The 25859-nt window shown below is 50.1% G+C and overlaps 4 protein-coding genes, 1 non-coding gene and 1 pseudogene across 7 annotated transcripts; 1 reads left to right on the forward strand and 5 right to left on the reverse strand.

The window, feature by feature from the left end:
* Positions 1–51: 51 nt before the first annotated feature.
* On the reverse strand, positions 52–4383 carry cog8 (component of oligomeric golgi complex 8). Its single transcript, XM_008402070.3, has 5 exons — positions 2363–4383; positions 1858–2065; positions 947–1771; positions 497–665; positions 52–412 (listed from the first exon to the last, which is right to left on the reverse strand). Exons 1-5 carry the CDS (start codon positions 2680–2682, stop codon positions 201–203), a joined length of 1734 nt encoding a protein of 577 aa, XP_008400292.1. The 5' UTR covers positions 2683–4383; the 3' UTR covers positions 52–200.
* Positions 4384–4816: 433 nt separating this feature from the next.
* Positions 4817–10214, reverse strand: LOC103460078 (isocitrate dehydrogenase (NAD(+)) 3 catalytic subunit alpha). 2 transcript variants are annotated; one of them, XM_008402069.3, is made up of 11 exons: positions 10107–10214; positions 8748–8807; positions 8508–8591; positions 8321–8435; positions 7289–7476; positions 6824–6957; positions 6641–6743; positions 6501–6565; positions 6336–6420; positions 5897–6049; positions 4817–5794 (listed from the first exon to the last, which is right to left on the reverse strand). In XM_008402069.3, exons 1-11 carry the CDS (start codon positions 10134–10136, stop codon positions 5711–5713), a joined length of 1101 nt encoding a protein of 366 aa, XP_008400291.1. In that variant the 5' UTR covers positions 10137–10214; the 3' UTR covers positions 4817–5710. The 2 variants fall into 2 exon arrangements, with proteins under 2 accessions (XP_008400291.1, XP_017158606.1); XM_017303117.2 differs by lacking the exon at positions 10107–10214 and adding an exon at positions 9159–9829.
* Positions 10215–11365: 1151 nt separating this feature from the next.
* LOC145551231 (U2 spliceosomal RNA) lies at positions 11366–11543 on the reverse strand (annotated as a pseudogene).
* A 5627-nt stretch (positions 11544–17170) lies between these two features.
* LOC145551229 (U2 spliceosomal RNA) lies at positions 17171–17361 on the reverse strand. The gene has a single exon (XR_014087068.1). It is a non-coding gene; the product is annotated as a U2 spliceosomal RNA (small nuclear RNA).
* Positions 17362–18396: 1035 nt separating this feature from the next.
* LOC103460111 (calcium and integrin-binding family member 2-like) lies at positions 18397–23992 on the forward strand. 2 transcript variants are annotated; one of them, XM_081605713.1, is made up of 6 exons: positions 18397–18587; positions 18700–18734; positions 19527–19638; positions 21217–21364; positions 22632–22827; positions 23111–23198. In XM_081605713.1, exons 1-6 carry the CDS (start codon positions 18537–18539, stop codon positions 23157–23159), a joined length of 591 nt encoding a protein of 196 aa, XP_081461839.1. In that variant the 5' UTR covers positions 18397–18536; the 3' UTR covers positions 23160–23198. The 2 variants fall into 2 exon arrangements, with proteins under 2 accessions (XP_081461839.1, XP_081461840.1); XM_081605714.1 differs by lacking the exon at positions 23111–23198 and adding an exon at positions 23435–23992 and having other exon boundaries at positions 18399–18587.
* On the reverse strand, positions 22126–25630 carry LOC145551215 (uncharacterized). Its single transcript, XM_081605715.1, has 3 exons — positions 25061–25630; positions 24408–24914; positions 22126–22343 (listed from the first exon to the last, which is right to left on the reverse strand). The coding sequence occupies exons 2-3, from the start codon at positions 24908–24910 to the stop codon at positions 22334–22336; spliced, it is 513 nt and encodes a 170-aa protein (XP_081461841.1). The 5' UTR covers positions 24911–24914; positions 25061–25630; the 3' UTR covers positions 22126–22333.
* Between the last annotated feature and the right edge of the window lie 229 nt (positions 25631–25859).

Below are 25859 nucleotides of genomic sequence, written 5' to 3' on the forward strand. Positions count from 1 at the left end.
GTAGTTCTGCTGTTTGGCCACCAGGTGGCAGTTTGTAAAACACAACAAGACTCACAACTAATGTTTTAATGAACAGAAGAAAACTGCAGACCCAGAAAGTTCGGTTCTGACGGTTTGGTACAGCTGCACTTCAAGATCCCGTCACCCACAATGATTCTGCAAGTCCATCAGAACCCTGCTGAGGTTCTGGTTCTGGCCCGTCACTCTGCGTCAGCCCCCAGTTCTGCTGCCGTCTCTGTGCGGCCCGGCTGAGAAGGTTCTGGTTCAGGCTGCGTGAGCGAGCCCTGCTCCGGCAGCAGCGGTTCTGGTTCTGGTTCCTTCTGAGGGAGAATGAAGTCCAGAGGCTGCAGGATGTCAGAGACGTCGATGCGGCCCAAACCGCCGTACCTGTGCAGCTGAGACGCAGGAACACCTGCAGAGAGACGCCTGGATCAGAACCCACAACACTCCTCCAGGTTCTCACTGAAAACAATGATGCTGTGGGCCGCTCGCTCACCCAGAACCAGCGCCAACTGGGCCGGAGGGAACAGAACCTGCAGGCAGCGGGTAAGGAAGGGCAAAAGGTCGTCGGCGAACGACGAGCAGAACTGGACAAACAAATCCTCCTCTCTGCTGCTGAAGGCCGACTGCTCGGCCCGGTGGAACGCCACAATGATACGGGTCACCTGCAGGGGCAAACGGTCAGAACCAGGACCCAACAGAAATAAAGCAGACAGTACAATTCAATGCAGCAGAGGAAAATCAAAAAGTGACAAATGTATGGAGCACCCATCCTGCCAAAACTGGCAGTAAAAATAGAAAGCAATAAATGGCTTTCAAAGTTAATGTGGAAATATGGCATCCAAAAAGAGGAAAGAACTTTGATCATCCAGTAAAACTATTAATCATTTTATGTAATTCTGATTTTGGGAGGGGCGTGGCTTATTGTGGGCACCTTCACACTCACCGTCCTCAGGACGTCCTCCAGGCTGCGGCTGACGTCCTGTGCCGCCCCCAGGGGGCAGCAGAGCCGCAGGTCATTGAAGGCGCTCAGGACGTGGTTGAGGAAGCAGGCGAGCGGCGGGAAGTCCAGCAGGGCGGTGGGGGGCTGCAGGGTACCAGGCTGTATGCCGGGGGCCACGGGGGCCAGGGCGCCCCCCAGCGCCACCGGCAGGGCCACCAGCGTGTAGCGGTTCATGTCCTCCTGGAAGCGGCGCGTCGCTTCCTGCAGCGCCGCCTGGAAGGCCTCCAGCGCCACCTGCTGGAAGAGCGGCGCCAGCTGGCCCCGGAAGTCGGCCCCCACCCTGCTGAACGACAGGCCGAAGTACATGCACTGGCCCAGCAGCGAGTCCAGCCGGGGCCCCACGCCGCGCCGCAGGTCCCTCTGCAGCGTCACCAGGAACTCCGCCACCCTCTGCGCCACCCAGCCGTGGAAGATGGCTGCCTCGCCCTGGGCGCCCGCGGGACCCGCGGCGGTCGCCAGCGGGTCGTCGTCAGAGAAGATGGCGCGGTACTGCGTGATGATGTCGAACAGGTGAACCCGGCACGCCTCCACCGTCTTGGTGACGTGAACATAAGGATCGTCATCGGGGACGGCGTCCAGCACGGAGCTCAGCCAGCCGCCGCGCGCCTGCAGGAACTTCACGCGGAGCTCCGCCTCCGTGAACACGTCCATCCGCCGCAGGTAGCCAATCACGCGCAGGCAAACGGGCAGCTGGGCGTTGGAGCGCAGCTGCTGCAGCAGCTGGTTGAGCATCAGCTGCGCCGCCTGCCGCACGTCCCGCACGATGTCCTGCAGGAGACACCGCAACATCAAACCGCGTCCATCAGCGATGGAGACGTGTCCCAGCCGGGCTGCCGTCCACAGCCCATTCTCACCTGGATCACAGGTAGTGCGGCGTGCTTCCTCTCCAGCCGGCGGACGTAGGCAGCCAGCTCCAGCGCCTCCTCGTAGTAGCCGTTGCGGACGCAGGTGTCCATCAGCTGCGGGATCTCCAGGATCTCCAGGATCTCCGTGTGCCGGTTCAGCGTCAGGCTGTTCATCCGCCGGCTGACGGCGATCTCCTCCGCTTCCGTCATGAAGGTCCTGAGGAAACACTGGTCAGTGTGGAAGGTTCCTACTCCGGAAGCGCTGCTGCCCCTCGGATGACCTGGATGTTTCTCATCCGGGTCATTCTGAATTCTCAAACCGGACAAATGAGTCTGGTTTATTCCTGCACTGCCTGGTGTCTCTAATCTGCATCACTGCTACATGTTCAGGCTTTCAGTGGTTCCGTCTCTGGAACTGAACCGCAGTAAACCTGGTCAACAAAGGTTCTACAGAACCAAGACTGGGTCTAAAGCAACAAACAGTGGATCTGCCTCCACCCGGACCGATACCGACCTGCACCTCTCTCCGAACCGGGGCAGCTTGTCCAGCAGCCGGGACACGCTGCCCTCCACCCGGCCGAAATCCCGGTAGATGTGCTCGGTGCAGTCCGCGGTTCGGATGAAGGTCTGGTAGTTGGAGAAGGCCAGCTCCCGGGTCTGCTGCAGGATCTGGTTCCGCTCCTCGGCCAGCCGCTCCGGCTCCCGGCCCAGTTTCTCCAGGCCGCAGGCGCTGAGCTCGGACAAGTAAGCCGAGAAGTCCGGGTTGTCCCTCCAGCTGTCCGGGAAGCTGTCCGTGAAGACGGACACCAGGATGCTCTCATCCTCCACGTCCATGGTGCTGCAGCGGAACCGCTGGGTCCGTCCGGGTCCGAGCCTCAGCTTTGCTTTCAAGCCGGAGGTGACAACCACTTCCTGTTCCTGCTTCTTCTGCTGCAACAGCTAATTAAGGTGCGCTGCACCGCCCCCTGGCGGACGGACTGAAAGACGTTTTTAGTATGGAGGGCCAAACGGGCCATGGTTTCATCATTAATGAAACCATGAAGAAAATTGTCCTTTACAGTACTGTAAAGAACAATTACAGTACAGTATGGTAAAAACAAAAGTACAATTACTTTGTTACTGTACTTCAGTACATTTAATTATGGATACTTTAGACTTTTACTTCACTACATTTCTATAAAGCTGTTGCGTTACTCGTTACATCCAAGTCGCGTTGCACTTATTTGATTTGTTAAAATGTGAAGTTCAGGGTTTTAATGTGCCCCCCCCCGTCACTCACACGCGGAGCTCCAAGATGTGCGCAGTGGTTTCCTCTGAGTGAAGATGTCTGACAGAGAAGATGTCTGTCTGATCATCAGTAACAGAATTTGTTAAATAAATCAGATATGGATGTGACAGACGGTGGGGACTACATCCAGCTTTTAGTGTCACTTAGAAAACCGGCTCAAAGAAAGGTAAGGTCTGTGGAGGTGATGTTAGCACAGCTAGCTGTACAGGGACACATTGCATTTGCTCTGAGAAAATGTTGTTGCTCACTGCCCTGAATTATGGTGCGGAGGTTTTGACTGACGTGTTGCATGTATGGGACAACACTGTGTCCAAAGTCTGCAGCACAACGATGTGACGCTCACAAACGATCCAATTCTTCTGAACGGCTCTTTACTATTAACAGGACTGGAGCCTCACCGAGAGCCGTTCTCCGTTCTTGTAATGCTCTGCCACTTTGCAGTAACTATTATTCTATTTAAATATATACATTGATATTTATTTAATCAGCGAATGTAACGGGTCGTGGAAATCATTCAGCCAGACGGTACGATTGGACCATTTATTCTGAAGATTAAAACCAAACGAGTCAGTTCTGTCCCTGAACTTCAGCCCGAAACATGACAATAAAAAGTGTTGAGCTGCGCTGGACCGGCACAGGCTGGGCGACTCGTTTGCCCTTAAAGAAAACTGTCAATGAAACTGTCCAATTGTCTGCATTGTGCTGGTTTTATTGATCGATCAGGCCGTCACACAGTTTGTCTTCAAAAATGGATGATTTACCGATTTACTCTGACGAGAGCAAACAGAAAACAAAGGCGCCTGCAGAATCCATAACAAAAATTAATAATCTATAAATAAACTGTATATTTATATAGATCATTATATATTATATCGATGAAAAATAAACAGCACACACCACAGGACATGACAAAAGGGGCGGGGCTGTGGGGATGTGGGCGGGGCTGTGGGGATGTGGGCGGGGCTGTGGGGATGTGGGCGGGGCTAATCCTGAGGCACTCCACTAGTTCAGCCTGAAGTTTGGAAAATCATGGCAAACCATGGAAACCTTCTGTTGAAAGGATTTTGCAGCTGGCAGACTGTAGACCAGTCGGTCAGGATCCAGCCGTCCAGGGCTAAAACCTGCATCCTGCTCCAACACCTGAATCCAAAGGGCGGCTCGTTACCAGGCTCTGAGGGAATTGATGCCGGTCGGTCGGGTTAGGAAGCATCTACAAGTTGCAGGCTGGACCTGAGGAGCCGAGATCTGGACGGCCGAGATCCTGCTGGGTTTAAAGAATCAGCTCAACAGAGCAGCGTTATCCACGCAACGCGACTATGACACATAAAAGCATCTTTTCATTATTCTGTCTATAACATTTGAAGTTTTATTCATGACGCATTTAATTAATGACTCAAAGTAGTTTTTTATTTTATCTCTCCAAGTTTGAGAACCTGTAGAACAGATGGATCAGAAGATGATTCACGTTTTTCACTCGGATAAAAACTGGAAATAATGATTCGATGCACACAAATGATCTAAATATGTAACTGAATGAGACATTCATTAGTATTTCACTTATAATCAGTTTGTGTTAAATTTCCTACTTTTATGACTGACTAGTCAGCCAATCAGAACCGTCTGTTCAGGGAGGAAGAGGAAGTGATGAAGAGGACGGTCAATAAACACACCAGACTCCTCTTCTTCACGAACCGTTTATATTTGTGGTTCTGCAGGCAGGAAGTGAACAGAGCAGGAAGTAGAAACAATAAATAAGACACTTGAGCTGCACTGATGCAGAACTAATGTTAAAACAGTTGCTAAGCAACAGCAACGAGCCGATGTCATCGATTTGGGTGAATCTCATTCATGGTCAGGTTTCATTTGTGCATCATCCTAGATGTGAACGCTTTGGACACAAAGCCCCGCCCCCTCAGAGGAGGAGGGGTCACGAGGCCCCGCCCCCACCGAGGAGGAGGGGTAACGGAGCCCCGCCCCCTCAGAGGAGGAGGGGTCACGAAGCCCCGCCCCCACCGAGGAGGAGGGGTAACGGAGCCCCGCCCCCTCAGAGGAGGAGGGGTCACGAAGCCCCGCCCCCTCATAGGAGGAGGCACGAAACCCCGCCCCCTCAGAGGAGGAGGGGTCACGAGGCACCGCCCACTCAGAGGAGGAGGGGTCACGAGGCACCGCCCACTCAGAGGAGGAGGGGTCACGAGGCACCGCCCCCACAGAGGAGGATGGGTCACGAAGCCCCGCCCCCACCGAGGAGGAGGCACGAAACCCCGCCCCCTCAGAGGAGGAGAAGTCACGAGGCACCGCCCACTCAGAGGAGGAGGGGTCACGAGGCACCGCCCCCTCAGAGGAGGAGGAGTCACGAGGCCCCGCCCCCTCAGAGGAGGAGGGGTCACAAAGCCTCGCCCCCACAGAGGAGGAGGGGTCACGAAGCCCCGCCCCCACCGAAGAGGAGGGGTCACGAGGCACCGCCCCCTCAGAGGAGGAGGGGTCACGAGGCACCGCCCCCTCAGAGGAGGAGGGGTCACGGAGCCCCGCCCCCTCAGAGGGGTCACGAAGCCCCGCCCCCTCCGCCCCCTGGTTTCAGTCCAGGTCTTGGACTCGACGGCAGATTTCAGCGGTGAACTCTGAGCACTTGGAGTTTCCTCCCAAGTCCTTGGTCAGCACCTGGAACAGCAGCAGCACTCGTTACCACGGCAACATTCAGCAACCCGTGATCGATCAAATCATTATGACCAGCAGCCCCAGAACCCGTCAGAACCGCCTCACCTTCTTCTCCTTGATGGTGCCGAAGCACGCCGTCTGGATCTTGGCGGCGTGTTGGTGCAGCCCCATGTGGCGCAGCATCATGACGGCGCTGAGCAGCAGGGCGGTCGGGTTGGCCAGATCCAGGCCCGCGATGTCCGGGGCGGTTCCGTGCACCTGCAGGACACACACAGGTCCGGTTCACTCACAGCAGGCTCTCCTCGCCGACCCGAGTCGGACCGTTTTGTTGACATTCCCTTTAGTGCAGCTCCATCTAGTGGATGCATGACGTAACTGCAGCCTGTCCTGCAGCGTCTGTTCTACAGTATAATAATCTATCTATGAAGTGAGATCTATAAAATCTGCCTGAAACCCAGACCCAGTGGATCCGGTTACTGAAACCAGAACCACCAGGACAGCCGACCCGGCCGCCATCAGAACTGGATGATTCTGAGGCTCTCACCGACTCAAAGATGGCGACTCCGTTGGCGCCGATGTTCCCGCTGGGAGTGACTCCCAGTCCTCCAATCAAACCGGCACACAGGTCACTGAAACACAAGGTCAGAAGGTCACCTAAGGTCAGCGCTCAGATCGAAGGCCTCTGATTGGCCGATGGCATGTGGCTGACCTGAGGATGTCTCCGTACAGGTTGGGCATGACCAGGACATCGAACTGGGTCGGCTCCTGAACCATCTGGAAGAACACGGGACAGGTTAAAGGTGAGGCGTCTCCCAGATCTGGGTCAGAACCGGTTCTGTTGGGACCCACATTGAGGCACACGGTGTCCAGGTACATCTCCGTGAACTTCACGTCCTTGAAGTTCTCGGCCACCTCCCGACACTTCCTGAGGAACAGCCCATCCGACATGCGCCTGCAGAGAGACGGCAGACCCACATCAGTCCGGCCCGGTTCTCCAGAGCCGCAGAGAAGCCGACCGGGTCGGAGCCTCACATGATGTTGGCCTTGTGGACGGCCGTCACGCTGCTCCTCTGGTTGTTCCGGGCGTACTCGAAGGCGTACTCCGCAATGCGTCTGCTGGCGTCCTCCGTGATCAGCTTGATGCTCTGAACGACGCCGTCCACGATCTGGAACAACCGGACCAGAACCACACGGTCAGGGTTCTGATGGACTGGAGGGGGAACCGGCAGGAACTGAAGGCTTCCCTTCTTCTAGCATTAGCTTCTGCTAATACATAGCTCCCACAGGTAGTTAGCTTATATTCAGTTCCCTGTGGTTATCTAGCATGAACATTAGCCTGCTCACAGAGGAGCATGGTGGTGGCAGAATCAGGATGTGGGGGCTGGGATCAGAAAGAGAGATGGGTCTAAAAGGAACCAGAACCGAGTCAGAGGTTGAAAAGAAATCCAAGATGAAACCACAAAGGTCCGAGGTGGATTAACTCCTCCTACCACTCACCACGTGTTCGATGCCGCTGTACTCGCCCTCCGTGTTCTCCCGGATGGTGACCAGGTCCACGTCTGTGTACGGCGTCCTGTAGCCCTCGATGGACACGCAGGGACGCACGTTGGCGTAGAGGTCAAAGGTCTTCCTGAGCAGCAGGTTCATGGATGGATGACCGGCGGCGATGGGCGTCTTCAGAGGACCTGGAGGAGGAGAGGCCAGATCGGTGAGCAACAGGAGCAACAGGAGCAACACAGCAACAGGAGCAACAGCAACAGGAGCAACACAGCAACAGGAGCAACACAGCAACAGGAGCAACACAGCAACAGCAACAGGAGCAACACAGCAACAGCAACAGGAGCAACTTCACTGCAGCATCATTTAGTGTCCGCTGCAGCATCAGCCGCGTCGTTGGCGGCAGAATCAGCGTTAGCCGCAGTGCGCTAGCAGTCGCACCACATTTTTCAGTAAGGAGTAAATCCAACACGTTGCCAATTCACATCCAGTAGTCAGACTTTAGGTACTTATCCAAATCACTGGTACTATTTTCTTTGGTAACTTCATTTCATTTCCTCTATGCGACAGAATCAGCAGCAACAGAAACAAACAATGGAGGGAGATGTGCATTTTGTTGGTGGAAAAACAGGAAGTATTTTGAGTTTTTGTTGTCAAGTCTGATTATTATAAGCAGCTTTGAGCTTCTTTTATTTCTAAAGTCTGACATCCGGTTAGTTTCAGTCAGACTCTCCCCGCCCATCATGTCCGGATGATCCGTCCCGCCGGGTTAATATTTTACCTCTAAATAACGTCGAGCTTCGCGTTGCGTTCCAGAAAACTGCAAACATCCAGACTAATCTGAGCAGCGTAAAAAACGTGAAAACAGCCACGAATGAGCGAGTTTGTAAAGTTGTGCAGCTAAACGCCATTATAATAATTCATATTAGAAAAGTGTCACAAATCTGTGCAGCAGGAGGAGCAGCAGCGTTAGCAGCATTATTAGCAGCAGCGTAGCAGCATTATTAGCGGCATCGTTAGCGGCATCAGAACCTTTCAGGCCGATCTTGCTGCGGTCCATGGACTCTTTGGCGTCTGCAGGGATCATCCACTTCCCTCCGGGTCCCTTGATGGCCGTCACGTTCCTCTCCTCCCATTGGACCGGAGCCTGCAGGGGAGAACTCGGTTCAGTTCTCCGTTCTGGATCCAGCGGCCCAGTTCTGGTCCGGCGCCGACTCACCTTAGCCGCGTCAAAGATCTTGACCACGGCAGCAGAAATCTCCGGGCCGATGCCGTCCCCTGGAATCAGAGTCACCGTCTGCATCTGGAACCAAACAGAACCAGAATCAGTTCCTCTGGACGGCCTCAGAACCGCCTGGACCCAGATCAGACTGAGCCTGGTTCCGTTTCAGCAGACCAGAACCAGGAGACTCCAGCAGGACAGCACAGAGAGGTTCTGTCTGAGACCCGGTTCACTCACCCCTCTGGAGAAGGAAGAGCCAGCCGGCCTCCTGTTGGCTCCGCCCATCACCTGGCTCACCTGCAGCAGACAGGAAGGAGCTCATAAAACACCAATCAGTTAATAAATCAAACATTCCTGTGGAGATTTTCATTAAAGCCACATGTTGAATGATTTATTTATTACTTTGTGTTTCAGGCGCCAAAAATGTTGAATTATAATAAATAATAATAAAAACAATCAGAACACAGTAAACTAAAAACATGAAGTTAAACTTTAACACTCCCAGAAGATTCACGATGGAGGAACGACAGACGTTCAAACTGGAAAACCTCCAGATTCCTGGTGGAAACAGTTTCACACCCTGTGAATTCTTCATCATTTATTCCCGTTTCTCTACATCAAATCAATTATTTCTCTATTAATACCCGCCTCTTCTACAGAACTTTCCAGCAGAACTCAGGTTGGGACCAGAAACCCGCAGACCGGCGGCATCGGATCAGATCCCATTAGAACCAGTCAGAACCGGACAGACATTATGGGAAACCATGTGAACAATGAATGGATTTAGCAGCTGTTTTCAGTTAGCCAGGCTGTCTGCTCCGATAGCTTCACACCATGTTTCACCAACAGAGCAGAGAAATGAGCTCCTTCAGTTTTCACACCTCTCTCTACTGCGAAGGAGGCAAAACTTCTAGTAGCCATCTTTCAGCCAGCTGGCATGCAGTGCACAGCAACAGGTGGGGGGAAGGCCGCCCAGCAACAATGATGGGCCCTGGTTTAAAGCTCTGCCCTACACTGAGAGGTCAAGGTTCAAACAGGAGCTCTGTTGCTACACCTAAACGTCACATCCTGTTCACGTGTTTTAATGAGTGATGCGTTCAGTTTCAGCCGAAATGAACAGACACCCCACCTTCTTTTCCTGACCTTTGACCCTTTAAATCTTATGTATAGGTTTCAGTCCAACTCGAAGGAAATCTTAAATGAGTCATTTTTAAAGGGAGTCTGGTGTCGGTGAGGCTAAGCTAGCTCCCAGTCTCTAGTTCCAGTGGTTCCGAGGATTAACGAAACAAACTGGCAGAGCAGTGAGCAGCATGATCCGGCTAAGCGCCCCAGACATACGAGGGAAGATTTCTGGATGAAGCTGCGGGAACTTCTCGACCATCTGCTGAAGGACGCAACACCGCTGCTAACAGCTAGCAGGCTAACAGTGGAGTCCAAACCCTGATCTAACCGGAACAGAGACCCGGAAGCTCCGGTCTCCCACAGAGAGCCCCGCCGAACCCCTCACAGCCCCGCCGAACCCCTCACAGCCCCGCAAAGCTACGGCGGAACCACCGGCAGAGACTTTCCAACACGTCCAGAACATTTTCCTCTCACCAGTGACCTCCACACGCTGCCTGCTGCCATCCTGACGACAACCTGAGTGCGAGATGCCTCACTACGAACAGCCCGCCGCAGAGCGAAGATCCTATAACTGAAAGATGCCTCACTAGACTAGAAATTAACCACGTCATGTATTTACATGTAACTGTTCATAAATACATATTGTTCTATTTAAAAAAAAATAAACTTGAACTCAAAATGTATTGTCATTGTGTTTGCATTCAGAGTAACTGGTTCAAGTCCTGCGTGTGTTCCAACATCAATCAATCAATCAATCAATCAGATTTATTTGTTTCAGCAACAAGGCAATGCAAAGCGCTTTGTATCATAAAAATAAAAACCATTAACCAGCCCTCCATTCCTCCTACTTTCACATCTTTCATGTTTCTGTTATAATGTACAGAATAAAGGCAACCAGATCAAATGGTTTTTGCTCTTTATTTTTAGTTATTGTAAGTTAAATATTGCTGCTGAGGAGCGCAAACCTCCAGATGCACACTGTCATGTTGGTGTCGAGTTTCCTAACCCACATGCAGAGAACACTCCAAAGACAGGAAATACAATGATGAGATTTATTTACAGTGAATGCGAACAAATGTGAAATCTAATCCAAGGTTCGTCTGGCAGGTCTCGAGGCAACTAGGGGGGGACAGAGATGGTTAGTCAGGATCCAGGAAATCTTGCTGTTTGGGTGGAGGTTGGTGACTGTACCTGCTTGGGGAGAGTTTTGGGACCGGGGAAGGACCTAGAGAATCGGAGGCTGGTCAGGGGTTCCAGGTTGAGGTCAGTGGCGGCAGCAGAGGACGGACAAGTGAGCCCCTGGGCGGTGAGGGTTCCGTCTCAAGGACTGGTTGTTGACCTGATAATTCAGGACCAGGGCAGCTGTGAAGGCAGAGACAAGATGGGTCAGAATCAGCGATCAGATCGAGGCAGATGTAGCTCAAGGTAAGCCTGTACCATTACTGGCTAACACTCTGGCAGAGAAGTATCCGCATCCTCCTCCACTTATATGCCTCCAAATGGTTAGATGGGGAACCGGTGTGCAGGCGCCGGCCCACGCCCTCAGGAGGAAGGTCACAGGCTCCCTCTAGTGGAAAAGAAAACTGACAAACTTCCGGATCCCAACACACACAATGAAATAAATACTCTGTTTTAATGTAGTTTAAAGAAGCTGCTGTTCTCTGTGCGTCGATCTGACGTCGTGGAGGCAAACAGGTCTGACGCCATTTTGTCAGTTTTCCAGGTGACAGTTCAGGGGGTGCACCGGTCCTGGAGGTTCTGCAATACCAGGTCGATGCGTGGAGTGGACGGAGCAAGCCCCTATTCCATCTCCCTGCTCCAAAAATCAATTTAATATATGGTCCCCGGGTAGGGGACGTATCAGATATTAAACTGATAAGAACAGATTTTTTCTTTCGAAAAAAAGTTTATTGTTACTTTGAACATTTTATAAGCAACACATCTATACAGAAATATTCTTTTCACATAAGCAAAAGTAAAAAACAATCTGTCACATTTTCAACTAAAAGAAGATAAGAGCAAGGATGTTAAAACCAAACTCTGTATGTTAAAAGTTGAGCAGAACCGGGGTGACTCCTTATAAAGTTCTGGGCCGTCCCGTCCTTCCAAACGGCGGTGGGGCTCAGAGGAGAAGCCCCCCCTGCTGCTCCTTCCCTCCTGCCTCACCCGGAGGGCCAGGCCGCCGCTGCTGGGTCCTCTGTCCGTGGAGGCGCAGGCGATTCTTCTTTGTGGCTGTGTCCTTGGCGCGCCACCTGCAGCTCCGATGTTTCCTCTTCTTGCTGCCGCCATACGGATCACAGCCACGGGGGGCATCTGCCTGCGCCTGCTTACCAGCAGGTTCCTGGAGGTCCATATGGCGTCTTTGATGGTGGCGAGGGTGAGCCACATCTCCGCGAAGTCCTTCTTCACCATTTTCTGGTGGCTCACCCCGTACAGCACTAGCTGTATGTTGAGGACCTCCCCTGCTGGTAAGTATGGGAATTGCAAGGAGCCGGCCTTTGCCCACAGGTCCCTGGCAGCGCTGCACTCCCACAGCAGGTGCCTCACCGACTCCGGCGCGCCACAACCGGGTCGGGGGCAGATGGACGTCGCCGACATGCCGCGGGAGGCATGACGGCTCTGACCGGGAGGATCTCATGAGCCACCATCCATGACAGGTCCTGGAGTTTGTTCGGAAGGACGGGATGGCCCACATTGCGCCAAACTGTGGTGGCGTCTCCAAACAGGAGGCCGCGCACTGGAGTCACTGGTTCCCGGTCCTGCACAACAGAGACAATAAAACTATGGTTAGTTAAAATCCCGATCTCCTCTCCTTCCAGTTTAAAAGCTGCTGGTTTTCTAAAATCACTCTTTAAAAGTTTCAGTTTTCTTAAATATGACCCAAACCAGAATCTATTCATAGCATTGGTTTTTGGGTTGTTAAAAATGTCCATGGCTTGTTTAAAATGAGTGCTGGTGTAATGGCTGCCTAAAAACAGGTAAAGGTCTGGGACTCCTTTCCCTCCTTTTTCTTTGGGTTTCATCATTATTTCACGTTTTAATCTCTCCCATTTGGAGTCCCAGATGAAATAAAAGATGTCTCGTTGCAGCTCTAAAAACACTCTCCTAGGGGGGATAAAAACAGAACTGGTTAGTAAAAACACTGGTAAAATCACTGCTTTCACTATTAAAATCTTTCCCTCTATTGTTAGGTTTCGCATTGTCCAAAAACCTAGTCTCTGTTTTACCCTTCCTGTTATTTCTGTCCAGTTTGTTTTCCCTTCGCCATTTTTATCAAATTTAACTCCTAAAATTTTCTGTTCTTGGGTCACCTGGAACTGAAGTCCTGTTTTCTCACTATTTTTCCATGGTCCGTAAAATTGTGCTTTTGTTTTTTCTTTGTTTAATTTTGAGCCTGACGCTTTGCCGAACCAATCTGTTAAAAGGAAAACTCTGTCTACTGATAAAAGATCTGTACATAAAATGTTAAAATCATCCATATATAAAAGACATTTGGCCACCTGCCCTCCACTCCCCGGTATCGTTACACCTGAGATCAGTGGGTCCCTTCTCAAGATCTGCGCCAGCGGCTCGATGCAGGTCACGTAGAGCAGGGCGGATAACGGACAACCCTGACGGACACCGCAGTTCACTTTCACTGCTTTTGTCAAAAACCCGTTAATCATGAATCTGCTGGAGATGTCTCTGTACAGCAGGCCCACCCACGCTACAAACCTCCCAGGAAAACCCATTTTTTGCAGTACCTGGAAAAGGTACTGGTGCGAGACCCGATCGAAAGCCTTTTCAAAATCTAAATTTAGGACGATCAGCCGAATGTTTCTGTCTCTCGCATAACAGATGGTGTCTCGGATCAGTACCAGGCTGTCGGTGATCCTCCTGCCCGGCACCGCGCAGGCTTGATCCGGGTGGATTAGATCCCCCAACACTCGGCGCATCCTGGCTGCTAAAAGTTTACTAAAAAGTTTACAATCAACGTTTAAAAGGGTGATGGGTCGCCAGTTTTTAAGATCTCTTTTGTCTTTGTCCTTGTATAAAAGTGTAACTATTCCTGTTCTAAAACTATCCGGGAGTGTGTCTAAATTACTAAAATCAGTAAAAACAACAATTAAATCAGGTGCTAAAATGTCCCAAAATGTTAAGTAAAATTCTAAAGGGAGTCCGTCTGAGCCAGGAGATTTTCCTCTTTTAAAACTCTTCAAAGAATTAAAAAGCTCTAAAAGGGTAAAATCCTGCTCTAAAAAACTAGTTTCTTTTAAACTTTTTTCAAGAAAGCCCAAAGTTTCATATATATTTTCTTTAGCTGTATTTTCTGTATATAGTTCGCTGTAAAAATTTTCAATCACTCTTTTCTTTTCTTCTATGTTGGATACTATATTTCCGTTTTCTGATTTCAGTTCAGCGATAAAACTTGGATTATTTATTATTTTCTTAAAAAAATATCTTGTGCATTTTTCTCCTTCTTCTATTTCTCTTTCTCTACTCCTTAAAATGACTCCCTTGCTTTTTATTTGTGCTAAAATGTTCATTTCTTTCTTTACTTCTCTTATTTCTTTATTAAAATCCATTCCCTGTTGGTTTAAAAGGTAATATCTTTGTAACCGTTTCTGCAGCCCCATCATGCATCTCTGTTCTTTCTTCTTTTTCTTTTTCCCTGCTTGTCTGAAGAAAGTCCGGGTCCTACCTTTCACCATCTCCCACCACTGTGCTCGTGTTTCGTACAGGTCTTGGAGGGTCTGCCACTCGCGGTACCGCTCCCGGTACTGGCTGACCAGAGCCTGGTCCTCCAGCAGGGAGCGGTTGAGCTTCCACAGACCTCTCCCGGTCGTCTCACCTGAAGGGAGTGAAAGTGTGCAGGACAGAAGGAGGTGATCGGAAAAGAAAACGGGTGACAATCTAGCATCGGTTAGGGCGCAGTCCCTTGTGAAGAAGTGGTCAATGCGAGAGGCCTTAGAGCTATCATCACTGACCCAGGTGTAGCCTTAGAGCTATCATCACTGACCCAGGTGTAGCCTTAGAGCTATCATCACTGACCCAGGTGTAGCCTTAGAGCTATCATCACTGACCCAGGTGTAGCCTTAGAGCTATCATCACTGACCCAGGTGTAGCCCTCCTCTCCAGGATGCATGGTTCTAAAACAGTCCACCAGTTTAAAATCCCTAACCATTCTCTGTAATAAAAGCGATGTCTTGTCTACCCTAAAATCTTGTCCGGTTCTTTTCCTGTCTTTTCTAGTTAAAACAGTTAAAATCCCCCCCAAATATAAAAGGTTTTCTTCCCAGCATGTGGGGCTGCAGTTCCTCTAAAAAGTCGTACCTGTCATGTTTGTCATTAAAACCATAAATATTTAAGAGGTTAAAATCCTGTCCGTTAAAAGTCAGATTTGCTAAAAGTGCTCGTCCCTCCCTCACCACGATGCTCCCCTTCACCGAGATGTGCGGGTTGTTTATTAAAATGGCCACGCCGTCGTTTTTATTTTCATTGGAGCCGCTCCATATGGACGGTCGCGGCCACAGATCCTGGTGTAAGTTTTTAAAAACGGGAGGCACATTGTAGTAAAAACAAATCGGACTGTACAGAACTTAAAAAGGATAAAACACTCTGGGCTCTAACTCGCGACTTCACACTTCTAACATTGATGGTTGAGAAGGTGAGAGTCATGAGTATAATGACTAAAAACAGGTAAGACATTTTAAAGGATTAAAACCGTTTAAACCAAATTAGAGAGACTGCCCTGTGAACAGAGCTCTTCCTCGACCCCGCATGGTGGTGCAGGTCGGGCCGGAGCTCCGTTCCCCCTTCGGACTCTCGGTTTCGGACGTTTTTCTAAGGCCGATACCTTCAGTGGGTCCTCCGGGGCTGATTGCTGAGCAACATGTTGAAATGAGGCCTCATCGGCTGGATTAGAGAGGAAGAACCTGGTCTCCTCTCCGAAGGAACCGAAGAGGTTCTCAAGTCTTCCCCTCTTCTCCACTGTGACGGTCAGGTCAGAGGGAGACTCCGATGCCGGCCTCTTAGCCAGCTGGGCGTCGGGGAGGGGGGCATCCTCGCTGCTGTCAAACTCCATTTCCTGGGACTCATCGCTAGCTCCGCCTACGGTCTGCATTTCCCCCCCCTCACTGGATGTTTCTGTCTGGGGGGTTGCTTCCTTCCCCTCCCCCTCCGCCGCCACCTCCTCTCCTCCAATCAGAGGAGCTGGCGGCAGATTTGAATTTTCCTGCCCAACGGCTTCAACCTGCTCGTTTACCTTGTCCGCTCTTTCTGCTTCCTTGGCCTTTTTCAATTTATTTGCAAATGATTTTGGGCAGTCTCTGAAAAGATGGTCCTGTTCACCACATAAGTTACATTTGCGACCATTAGTACATTCATCAAAAGTGTGTCCCACTTCCCTACATTTCCCACAAAAAACCTTATCACAAACCTCGGCCAGATGACCATGTTCACCACATTTACGGCAGAGTTTTGGCTGACCTTGGTAATGGATGTAGCCTCGGTTCTCCCCCAGGACTATCATGGATGGGAGATGTTTCAGGCCCTGGAAGCCTTGGGGGTCTTCCCATTGTTTAATGGGGACCCGCCAAGCGCAGTTCCAGATGCCGTCCACATCCCGCACCTTCACAGCCTGGCCCTTCACCGTGCAGTATCTACCCAGCCACATACAGATGTCTTCAGCCTTGACCGTCTCATTGAACATCCTGACAATCACCGTTTTCAGGGAGTTGTCAGTCAGTTTCTCGACGTCAAACGCTGAAAACTGGGTCTTTGCATTTTCATATCTGGTCCAAAACTCTTTCAACAGGTCGCCGCTGGTGAAACTTACATCATATCCTCGGTTGAAGGGCAGGGTGAGGATACAGTTCAGGTCATCTGGCCGAAACTTCAAAGTCTGTTGGATTAATTTCCTTGAGAAGTCTAGTCTTGATATTCCAGTACTTTTACCATTTTCCGAAAATAAAAAGCGAACGCTGTGGTGCCTCCGCATGCCGGCATGAGTAGCCGCCATGGTGGAGGCACCACCCGTTAAAGGTTAAAACTATAAACACCAGTAAAAAACACAAATTAGAAGGGAAGAGATATATTCCACTATTTGTGGATAAAATCTCTACCAGGGACAAATTTAATGAACCTCTTAAACAGTGATAAACAGCCAAGTCACAAGACTAAACACTGTCACCACCCCGCGGAGGCGATCGCTGTCTTAGCCAAAAGGCCGAGAAGCAACAAGGCAATGCAAAGCGCTTTGTATCATAAAAATAAAAACCATTAACCAGCCCTCCATTCCTCCTACTTTCACATCTTTCATGTTTCTGTTATAATGTACAGAATAAAGGCAACCAGATCAAATGGTTTTTGCTCTTTATTTTTAGTTATTGTAAGTTAAATATTTGCTGCTGAGGAGCGCAAACCTCCAGATGCACACAATGAAATAAATACTCTGTTTTCATGTAGTTTAAAGAAGCTGCTGTTCTCTGTGCGTCGATCTGACGTCATGGAGGCAAACAGTTCTGACGCCATTTTGTCAGTTTTCCAGGTGACAGTTCAGGGGGTGCACCGGTCCTGGAGGTTCTGCAATACCAGGTCGATGCGTGGAGTGGACGGAGCAAGCCCCTATTCCATCTCCCTGCTCCAAAAATCAATTTAATATATGGTCCCCGGGTAGGGGACGTATCAGATATTAAACTGATAAGAACAGATACTACACTTGATCTTAGCCAAAAGGCCGAGAAGCGATAACCCATTTAACTGGGGAGGGAACCATTTCAACCTCGAACATCCCGGTTTGACTCACGGTTCGGAACATTTTACATTTTATTACCCAAAAAACAAGAACTGTAAATAGAAAACATTGTCTCAACATCACTTATGTTGTTTTACAGCGGAAAATAAAGATGCATGAGCTGAATGAAACTAAAAGCTCGTGTGGAAAACAAACAGACTTGATCATTTCCGGTCACGTGATTCGCTGAGCTCCAATAGCTGAGCTCCTGGAGGTTAAACACGTTTAAAAAGGTTTTATCCTCACATAAACGTTTAAATATGGATGCAGCTGTCATGTCGTGGACAAGTCATGGGGTTTCCATTTCATTACAACGACTGCAGCTGTATGGTGGAAATTAACGGAGCCTTTTAGTGTTTGTGACGCCACACACTGAGCCCACAGCGCCCCTAGCGGAGATTAAGGTTCAGCACAAACAGACCTGGGTTGCAAGGTTAATTTACACATTTTTATTTAGAGGGGACAGACAAATATAAATAATAATAACCATTTCAGAAACAATACCCTCCAACAAAGGGGCACTTGGGGCATCAAGGCTGAAAGGGGCAGGTGCTGAAGCCCCCCTTCCGGTCTCCAAAGGTTTTTATTGGGTTAAATATAATAAACTAAATTTATGGATTTTTCAGCAGGACCAGTGCATCGCCGCATTGTTTTTAGAATATTTTGCTATTATATAAAAATGAATAGTGTTGACTTTCCATTGAGGCATCCATTGAGGCAAACCAAACGAAGCGCTGTGCTGCCTTCAGGTGCTGCCCAAATCCTTTACTTCGGCCCAGATTTAGGTTAAGTTTATCATGGCTGAACTGCTCATAACATGAGGATTAGTTGTTTAATAAATATTTAACTCAACAAAACAAACAAAACATATTGAAATTTTAAAACAAAGACTAAATAAGTATAAGTAATAAATCGTAGAAATAATTTTAGCGTTCCTTTGTCTCCTGGAAGCCAGATTTTCCCAGCAGCACCTGAAAGCATCAGGGCAGTGTACCACTCCTCATCCAGCAAAAGGAGCATCATCCTGGGAGCCGGATGCAGAGCCTCCGCCTGGATGTGCAGCTCCTAGCGTGGAGGTGGGGGAGTCTCCAGTGGGATCAGCTCTGTGATGGGACGATCCGCCGCGCACCATGGGCAACAAGCAGACGACCTTCACCGAGGAGCAGCTGGAGGCGTATCAGGTCTGCCCCGCACAAACACGACGCCTCACAGCCACAGCAGGCAGGACGGAGCCGCGGCTGCTGATTGGGTCCCCGAAGACAGATCCTCACCCGTTTCTCTGCTTGTTTACAGGACTGCACCTATTTCACCCGGAAGGAGATCCTGAGGTGAGTCCACACGCTACTTCATTCCTGAGGAGGAGGAGACACGGAGACACGGAGACACGGAGACAAAGGAGACACCATCTCAGCCACAAACCAGACAGAAACAGCCTGAAAGTCCCTGCTCTGGGGTGACAGGTCCAGGTACAGGTCAGGTAGAGTCCAGGTAGAGTCCAGATACAGGTCAGGTAGAGTCCAGGTACAGGTCAGGTAGAGTCCAGGTAGAGTCCAGATACAGGTCAGGTAGAGTCCAGGTACAGGTCAGGTAGAGTCCAGGTACAGGTCAGGTAGAGTCCAGGTACAGGTCAGGTAGAGTCCAGGTACAGGTCAGGTAGAGTCCAGGTACAGGTCAGGTAGAGTCCAGGGGATCAGAAATAGGAGCCAGAACCGGAATAGATGTGTGAAGCTCTGCTCTCTGTACATCATGTCAGGGTTCCTGCAGTGAGACAGTGGCGAGGTGTCCAGCTGGACAGGCTGCTGTTCCTAGCAGATACTTTGGGACTTTTGGTGGATTTATGAGACAAATGCTGCTGACAGGGCAGAGAAGTTCTTCAGAGGAATTATTTATTATTAGACCAGTTTATTTAAAGAACCACGAAACCAAACAGGATAGAAAATAATTTGATTCAGTCCTGAAAGGTCTGACCAGAATTAGATTTGCTGGTGGGACATGGACAGCAGGATGAGGACAGACAGGACGTCTCACTGTGTCTAGTCGTAGTGGTATCTGGTGTCAGCAGGGGGCGGTGTGAGGTCGGGTGGACCGTTGTCTCACGGTGCGTCCTCTGTGCTCTGCAGCCTCCACGGACGGTACCGGGAGCTGGCTCCACACCTGGTGCCACTGGACTACACCAACAACCCGGACATCAAAGTCCCAATGGCGCTCATCGTCACCATGCCGGAGCTCAAGGTACGCAGGTCCACCGCCAGGTCCTCCAGAACCTGGTCCCACAGATCCGGATGTTCTCCTGTCCTTCAACAGGTGGATGCTCGTCTCTGCTGATGTGTGGTGTGTGTGTGTACCATGTATTTGATGCATTGTGGGGACCATTTTCCTGACACATATGATGTTGTGGGGAAAAATTCTGGTCCCCACAAGAAAAAACACTGTTTTGGATTTTACGGTTAGGGTTAGATTTACCGGTCGATCTGCGTTCCCACCCTCATCTCTGGTCATGAGCTTTGGGTCATGACCGAAAGAACGAGATCACGGATACAAGCGGCCGAAATGGGTTTCCTCCTCCGCAGGGTGGCTGGGCTCTCCCTTAGAGAGAGAAGCTCGGTCATCCGGGAGGGACTCAGAGTAGAGCCGCTGCTCCTCCACGTCGAGAGGAGCCAGTTGAGGCTCGGGCATCTGGTCAGGATGCCTCCTGGACGCCTCCCTGGTGAGGAGTTCAGGTCCCACCGGGAGGAGGGGAGACCCAGGACACGCTGGAGGGACGATGTCTCTCTATGGCCTGGGAACGCCTTGGGGTTCCTGGAGGAGCTGGAAGAGGCTGGAGAGGGAAGTCTGGGCCTCCTGAGGCTGCTGCCCCCGCGACCCGACCCTGGATAAGATGGATGGATGGATGGATGGATGGATGGATGGATGGATGGATGGATGGATGGATGGATGGATGGATGGATGGATGGATGGATGGATGGATGGATGGATGGATGGATGGATGGATGGATGGATGGATGGATGGATGGATGGATGGATGGATGGATGGATGGATGGATGGATGGATGGATGGATGGATGGATGGATGGATGGATGGATGGATTAGTGTCACAATGACATCCCCCTATACGGTCCATGGACCCAAACATTGGTGTATGGAGTCAAAGGCGTCACTCTAGAGCTCACTGATTTATAACTCCAGTTAAAAATCTATGCCATAAAATTAGGACTGAGGTATTGTTCCTCTGTAAAGCAGAAGGGGACTTCACATAATCCTCTGTAAAGCAGAAGGGGACTTCACATAATCCTCTGTAAAGCAGAAGGGGACTTCACATAATCCTCTGTAAACAGAAGGGGACTTCACATAATCCTCTGTAAACAGAAGGGGACTTCACATAATCCTCTGTAAAGCAGAAGGGGACTTCACATAATCCTCTGTAAAGCAGAAGGGGACTTCACATAATCCTCTGTAAAGCAGAAGGGGACTTCACATAATCCTCTGTAAAGCAGAAGGGGACTTCACATAATCCTCTGTAAAGCAGAAGGGGACTTCACATAATCCTCTGTAAAGCAGAAGGGGACTTCACATAATCCCAAGTGGCTAAATAAAGGTAAGAATGAAACGAGTAGGACACTCCGGTGAGGCATAGGAAAACCATGTGGGTAAGATTAACTCCACCAGTAGGTTATTAGGCAGCCTTGATCCTTGAACCAAGGTAAAATGGTAAATCAAAGTACAGGTATACATTCTGGGGCTAGGGTTGGGTCTAGGCTGTAGAAATGAATGGAAGTCAATGGACAGATCGTGAGTCTGTGTCTGTGCAGGAGAACCCGTTCAGGGACAGGATCGTGGAGACGTTCTCTGAGGACGGACAGGGCAACATGAGCTTCAATGACTTCGTGGACATGTTTTCAGCTCTCTGTGAGACGTCCCCCAGAGAGCTGAAGACCATCTACGCCTTCAAGATCTACGGTAGGACGCTCTTTCATGAACCTCAGGATGAACTCTGAGGTTCTCATTAATCAGAAGTACCACATAATAAACCTAAAGTTGTTCAAATCTACTGTGATGAAGGTCAAACCTTCCTTCGCCACTTCAGTCCGATCCTCTGTTCCTGCTCGCCTTGGTGCAGAAAGTCATTCTGTTAAATGCTTTTTCAATATTCTGTCCACTGAATAAGAAATTCCATTACAATCACATGAAATAAGCTTGTTCACATGTAAACACTGGATTTTCTACTGACCATAAAATTGCACAAAGTGGAATCATGAAAATAAATTTGCTCAATATAAACATACCAATTTGGACAAAACTGGTTTTATGCCAAATCCTTCTTCACTAAATAGAAACAAGATGGAGGCGTCAGATTTTAGTGATTAAAGGATTTCTCTTTAGTTTTGGCTAAAAGCCAGGAGCCATTTCTGCTGCTAGCGCTAGGCTAACATGTTAGCTTTGGTTGTATTTACCCAGAATGCCCTGCGCTGCAGTCCACTTCCTGCTGTTGGAACGGTCTCCGGTTCACATTCAAACCGAACCCAGACCGAGGTTTGGAGGACCAGAGGTCAGAGGTCAACTAGCGTTCGAACTGGAGTTGGATTAAAATGGAAGCACCTAAAAACTCCAAAGACATGAACATTTGTGTCCAAACAAAATGTCCTCAGGCCCATTCTGTCCATTACATCCTCATTATAGCAGCTCCGCAGCTCTTGGATTATTCAGCTGAGTCTCAGCTGTGATTTTCAGTTTTGTTTATTTTCTTGGATGCAGATCATGACGTCACCATGACAACGAAAACGTACACAAACATTAGAATAAGAAACTTGATAACAAAACGTCGCCGGGGAAAACGAAGCGTCGGTTTCTTTGTGCCAAACATGTTGAGAGTTCAAGTCCTTCATTGGTGCCAAAGCGCCGCCAGCCGTTACGGCCTGCAGTCATCGGCTACGGCAGCCTGGGAGGCACAAACAAAATAAATATTACCAACAGCAAAAACCATTAAACAAAACCAAATATGAACCAACAGCAAACATCCATAAACATCCCGCAAATCTGGAAATTCATTTCAAATAATTTAGAAAATTTACTTTAATAATTCACTAATTTATCTTGATTAGTTTAGTTTTAGATAATTTACACAATTTATTTTGAATAGTTTACAATGATAATAATTAACAGCATTTCAATAAAAGAAATGAAAAGCAAAATCTGAGCTGAGCTGCCGTGTGTCTTCCTGCTCCAGACTTTAACAGGGACAATTTCATCTGTAAGGAGGATCTGCAGAAGACCCTGAACAAGCTGACCAAAGGGGAGCTGACCCCAGAGGAGGTCACTCTGGTGTGCGACAAGGCCATCGAGGAGGCCGACCTGGACGCCGACAGCAAGCTCTCCTTCTCCGACTTCGAGAACATGATCTCCAAAGCTCCAGACTTCCTGAGGTAACGCCTCCAACATCACACCCAACATTTCACCTGGCAACGACTCAGAGAGGAAACGACTCAGAGAGGAAACGACTCAGAGAGGAAACGACTCAGAGAGGAAACGACTCAGAGAGGAAACGACTCAGGCAGAGAGGAAACGACTCAGAGAGGAAACGACTCAGGCAGAGAGGAAACGACTCAGAGAGGAAACGACTCAGGCAGAGAGGAAACGACTCAGAGAGGAAACGACTCAGAGAGGAAACGACTTAGGAAAAGATTAAATGTGTGCCTTCTTTGTCAGTGAGGCGGAGGTCATAGAGCGCCACCTACTGATCAATAACGGCCTCTAACTGAGCCACGCCAAGTGGAACCAGCTAAACAAACGGATCCGCTCCGTAAACCCGGCACGGCCCGGAGCGCCGCATGGAGCAGCAGAGATAAAAGCTTTTACTGTTGACATCCATCATCAGGGGGAGGAGCTCTGGGATGCTGTCACCATGGCAACAGCAGTCAGGGAGGTCATATTACTGTCGGGGGGGGGGATGACCTGCTGAGTCACTGGAGCTGGTGAGGATGAAGAGGAATCAATAATCAGTGATCTGCTTCTTCTTCTCTGTTTCTGCAGCAACTTCCACGTACGGATATGAGAGGATCCTCCAACAGAGATCCTGTAGAGGACAGATGTCTCACCTGGACCCATTCCTGACTCCACTGAGTCTACAGTCTATGACCAAGACCAGTTCTGGGTCTTCTGGATGACAGTGATCCTTCTGGACCCATCTGGTTCCGGCGCTGTGGAACAAATTAGACGGGTCTAAAAGCACAAAGGGCAAACAGCGAGCAGCTATGCAACCCTGGCTCCCCCGTCGCTGTACATAGCTGCTGTAGTGACGCCTTCGGCTGCAAACGGACAATCATTGTAAACTGTGGCTCAGTTAAAGGGCTCAGTCTGGCTTCACACACCTTCACCTGTCAACAGGTGGCTTCACACCTTCACCTGTCAACAGGTGGCATCACACCTTCACCTGTCAACAGGTGGCATCACACCTTCACCTGTCAACAGGTGGCATCACACCTTCACCTGTCAACAGGTGGCATCACACCTTCACCTGTCAACAGGTGGCATCACACCTTCACCTGTTCAGCTCTGAATGTTTTATGGCAAATTAAAGGTTTGATTTGATCCTCGTCTCAGCCTCATTTAACCCAAGAGTCCTGGAGTCACTCATCTGGCAGATCCACTTCCTGTTTCATGTGCCTTCACACACACACACACACACACACACACACACACAGAGACGCACACACACACACACATACACACAGAGACACACACACACACACACACACACATATACACACACACACACACACACACACACACACACACACACACACACACACACACACACATACACTCCAGGTAACTCCAGGTAGACTCCAGGTAACTCCAGGTAAATTCCAGGTAACTCCAGGTAGACTCCAGGTAACTCCAGGTAGATTCCAGGTAACTCCAGGTAGACTCCAGGGCCGGCCTGAGGTAATATGGAGCCTTAGACAGAATCATGATTTCGGCCCCGGGCCCCTCAGACCCTCACCTGAATGTCTGGATGTCTGGAGGCCCCTGGATGTCTGGATGTGTGGAGGCCCCTGGATGTGTGGAGGGCCCTGGATGTGTGGAGGGCCCTGGATGTCTGGAGGCCCCTGGATGTCTGGAGGCCCCTGGATGCCTGGAGGGCCCTGGATGTCTGGAGGCCCCTGGATGCCTGGAGGGCCCTGGATGTCTGGAGGCCCCTGGATGTCTGGAGGCCCCTGGATGCCTGGAGGGCCCTGGATGTCTGGAGGCCCCTGGATGCCTGGAGGGCCCTGGATGTCTGGAGGCCCCTGGATGCCTGGAGGGCCCTGGATGTCTGGATGTCTGGAGGCCCCTGGATGCCTGGAGGGCCCTGGATGTCTGGATGTCTGGAGGCCCCTGGATGTCTGGAGGCCCCTGGATGTCTGGAGGCCCCTGGATGTGTGGAGGCCCCTGGATGTGTGGAGGCCCCTGAATGGCCCCGACCAACCGCTGCTGAGTTTCTTTGCCTTGATATCTCAGTCTCATGATTCTAGAAACATGGAAAACATCAGTTTCTATGTTTCTGCAGTTTGGTCCATACATCAGTCTGCAGCCAGGCTGTCGGAGGTTAAACTGAAGTAGTAGAACTTATTTAATGAAATAGCATAAGATTTTCCTATTTCATAGCTTCATAACCTTTGACCTTCTCTCCTCTGGTCAGTTTAACAGCTTCAGTCTCAGGTCAGCTCAGCCTCCAGCAGCAACATGACACCTGCTGGGGAAACAGATTCTATTAGCTTTGCATTGTCCCCACATGATGACAATATGACCTGATTAAATATCAGATTCTGGACTCATTGGGTTGCTGTACAGGGTTTGAAGACCTTGTTCAATGGGCCCCGTTGACTTTGAGCCCCCGCCCCTCACGCGTGAACACAGCTCTGTTCACGCCAGTTTAATCTTTTCCCAGAAATAAATAAGCTCCACAAAAGGCTTCTTTATAAAAGAAAAATAGATATTTATACATCTGTACATGTTCTCTATACATGGCAAGAAGGGAAAAATCCAGAAGATGCAGATATTCTGGCTGTAGCACCCTAATCCCTCCAACGTATGCATCAATCTTCATCAGCACGGCCCTGATGTGACTGATGACGGGCCTGATGGCGCTAGTGCAGTTCAGCAGTCTGACCACTAGAGGGCGCCAGAAGACTGCTGACCGAGAAACAGAGAGCAGAAACGGATTGAAGAGGAACAGCAGCAGGAGAGGGGTGGCGGGGGGGGGGCGGGGGGGGGGTAAACGGAGAGGGGTGGAGGGGTAAACGGAGATGGAGAGGGTGGGTAAACGGAGAGGGGTAAACAGAGAGGGGTGGGGGAGTAAATGGAGAGGGGTGGAGGGGGGGTAAACGGAGAGGGGTGAGGGGGGTAAATGGAGAGGGGTGGAGGGGGGGTAAACGGAGAGGGGTGAGGGGGGTAAATGGAGAGGGGTGGAGGG

This window comes from Poecilia reticulata, chromosome 3 (assembly GCF_904066995.2).
Source record: "Poecilia reticulata chromosome 3, P_reticulata-male-v2, whole genome shotgun sequence".
Classification (NCBI taxonomy): domain Eukaryota; kingdom Metazoa; phylum Chordata; class Actinopteri; order Cyprinodontiformes; family Poeciliidae; genus Poecilia; species Poecilia reticulata.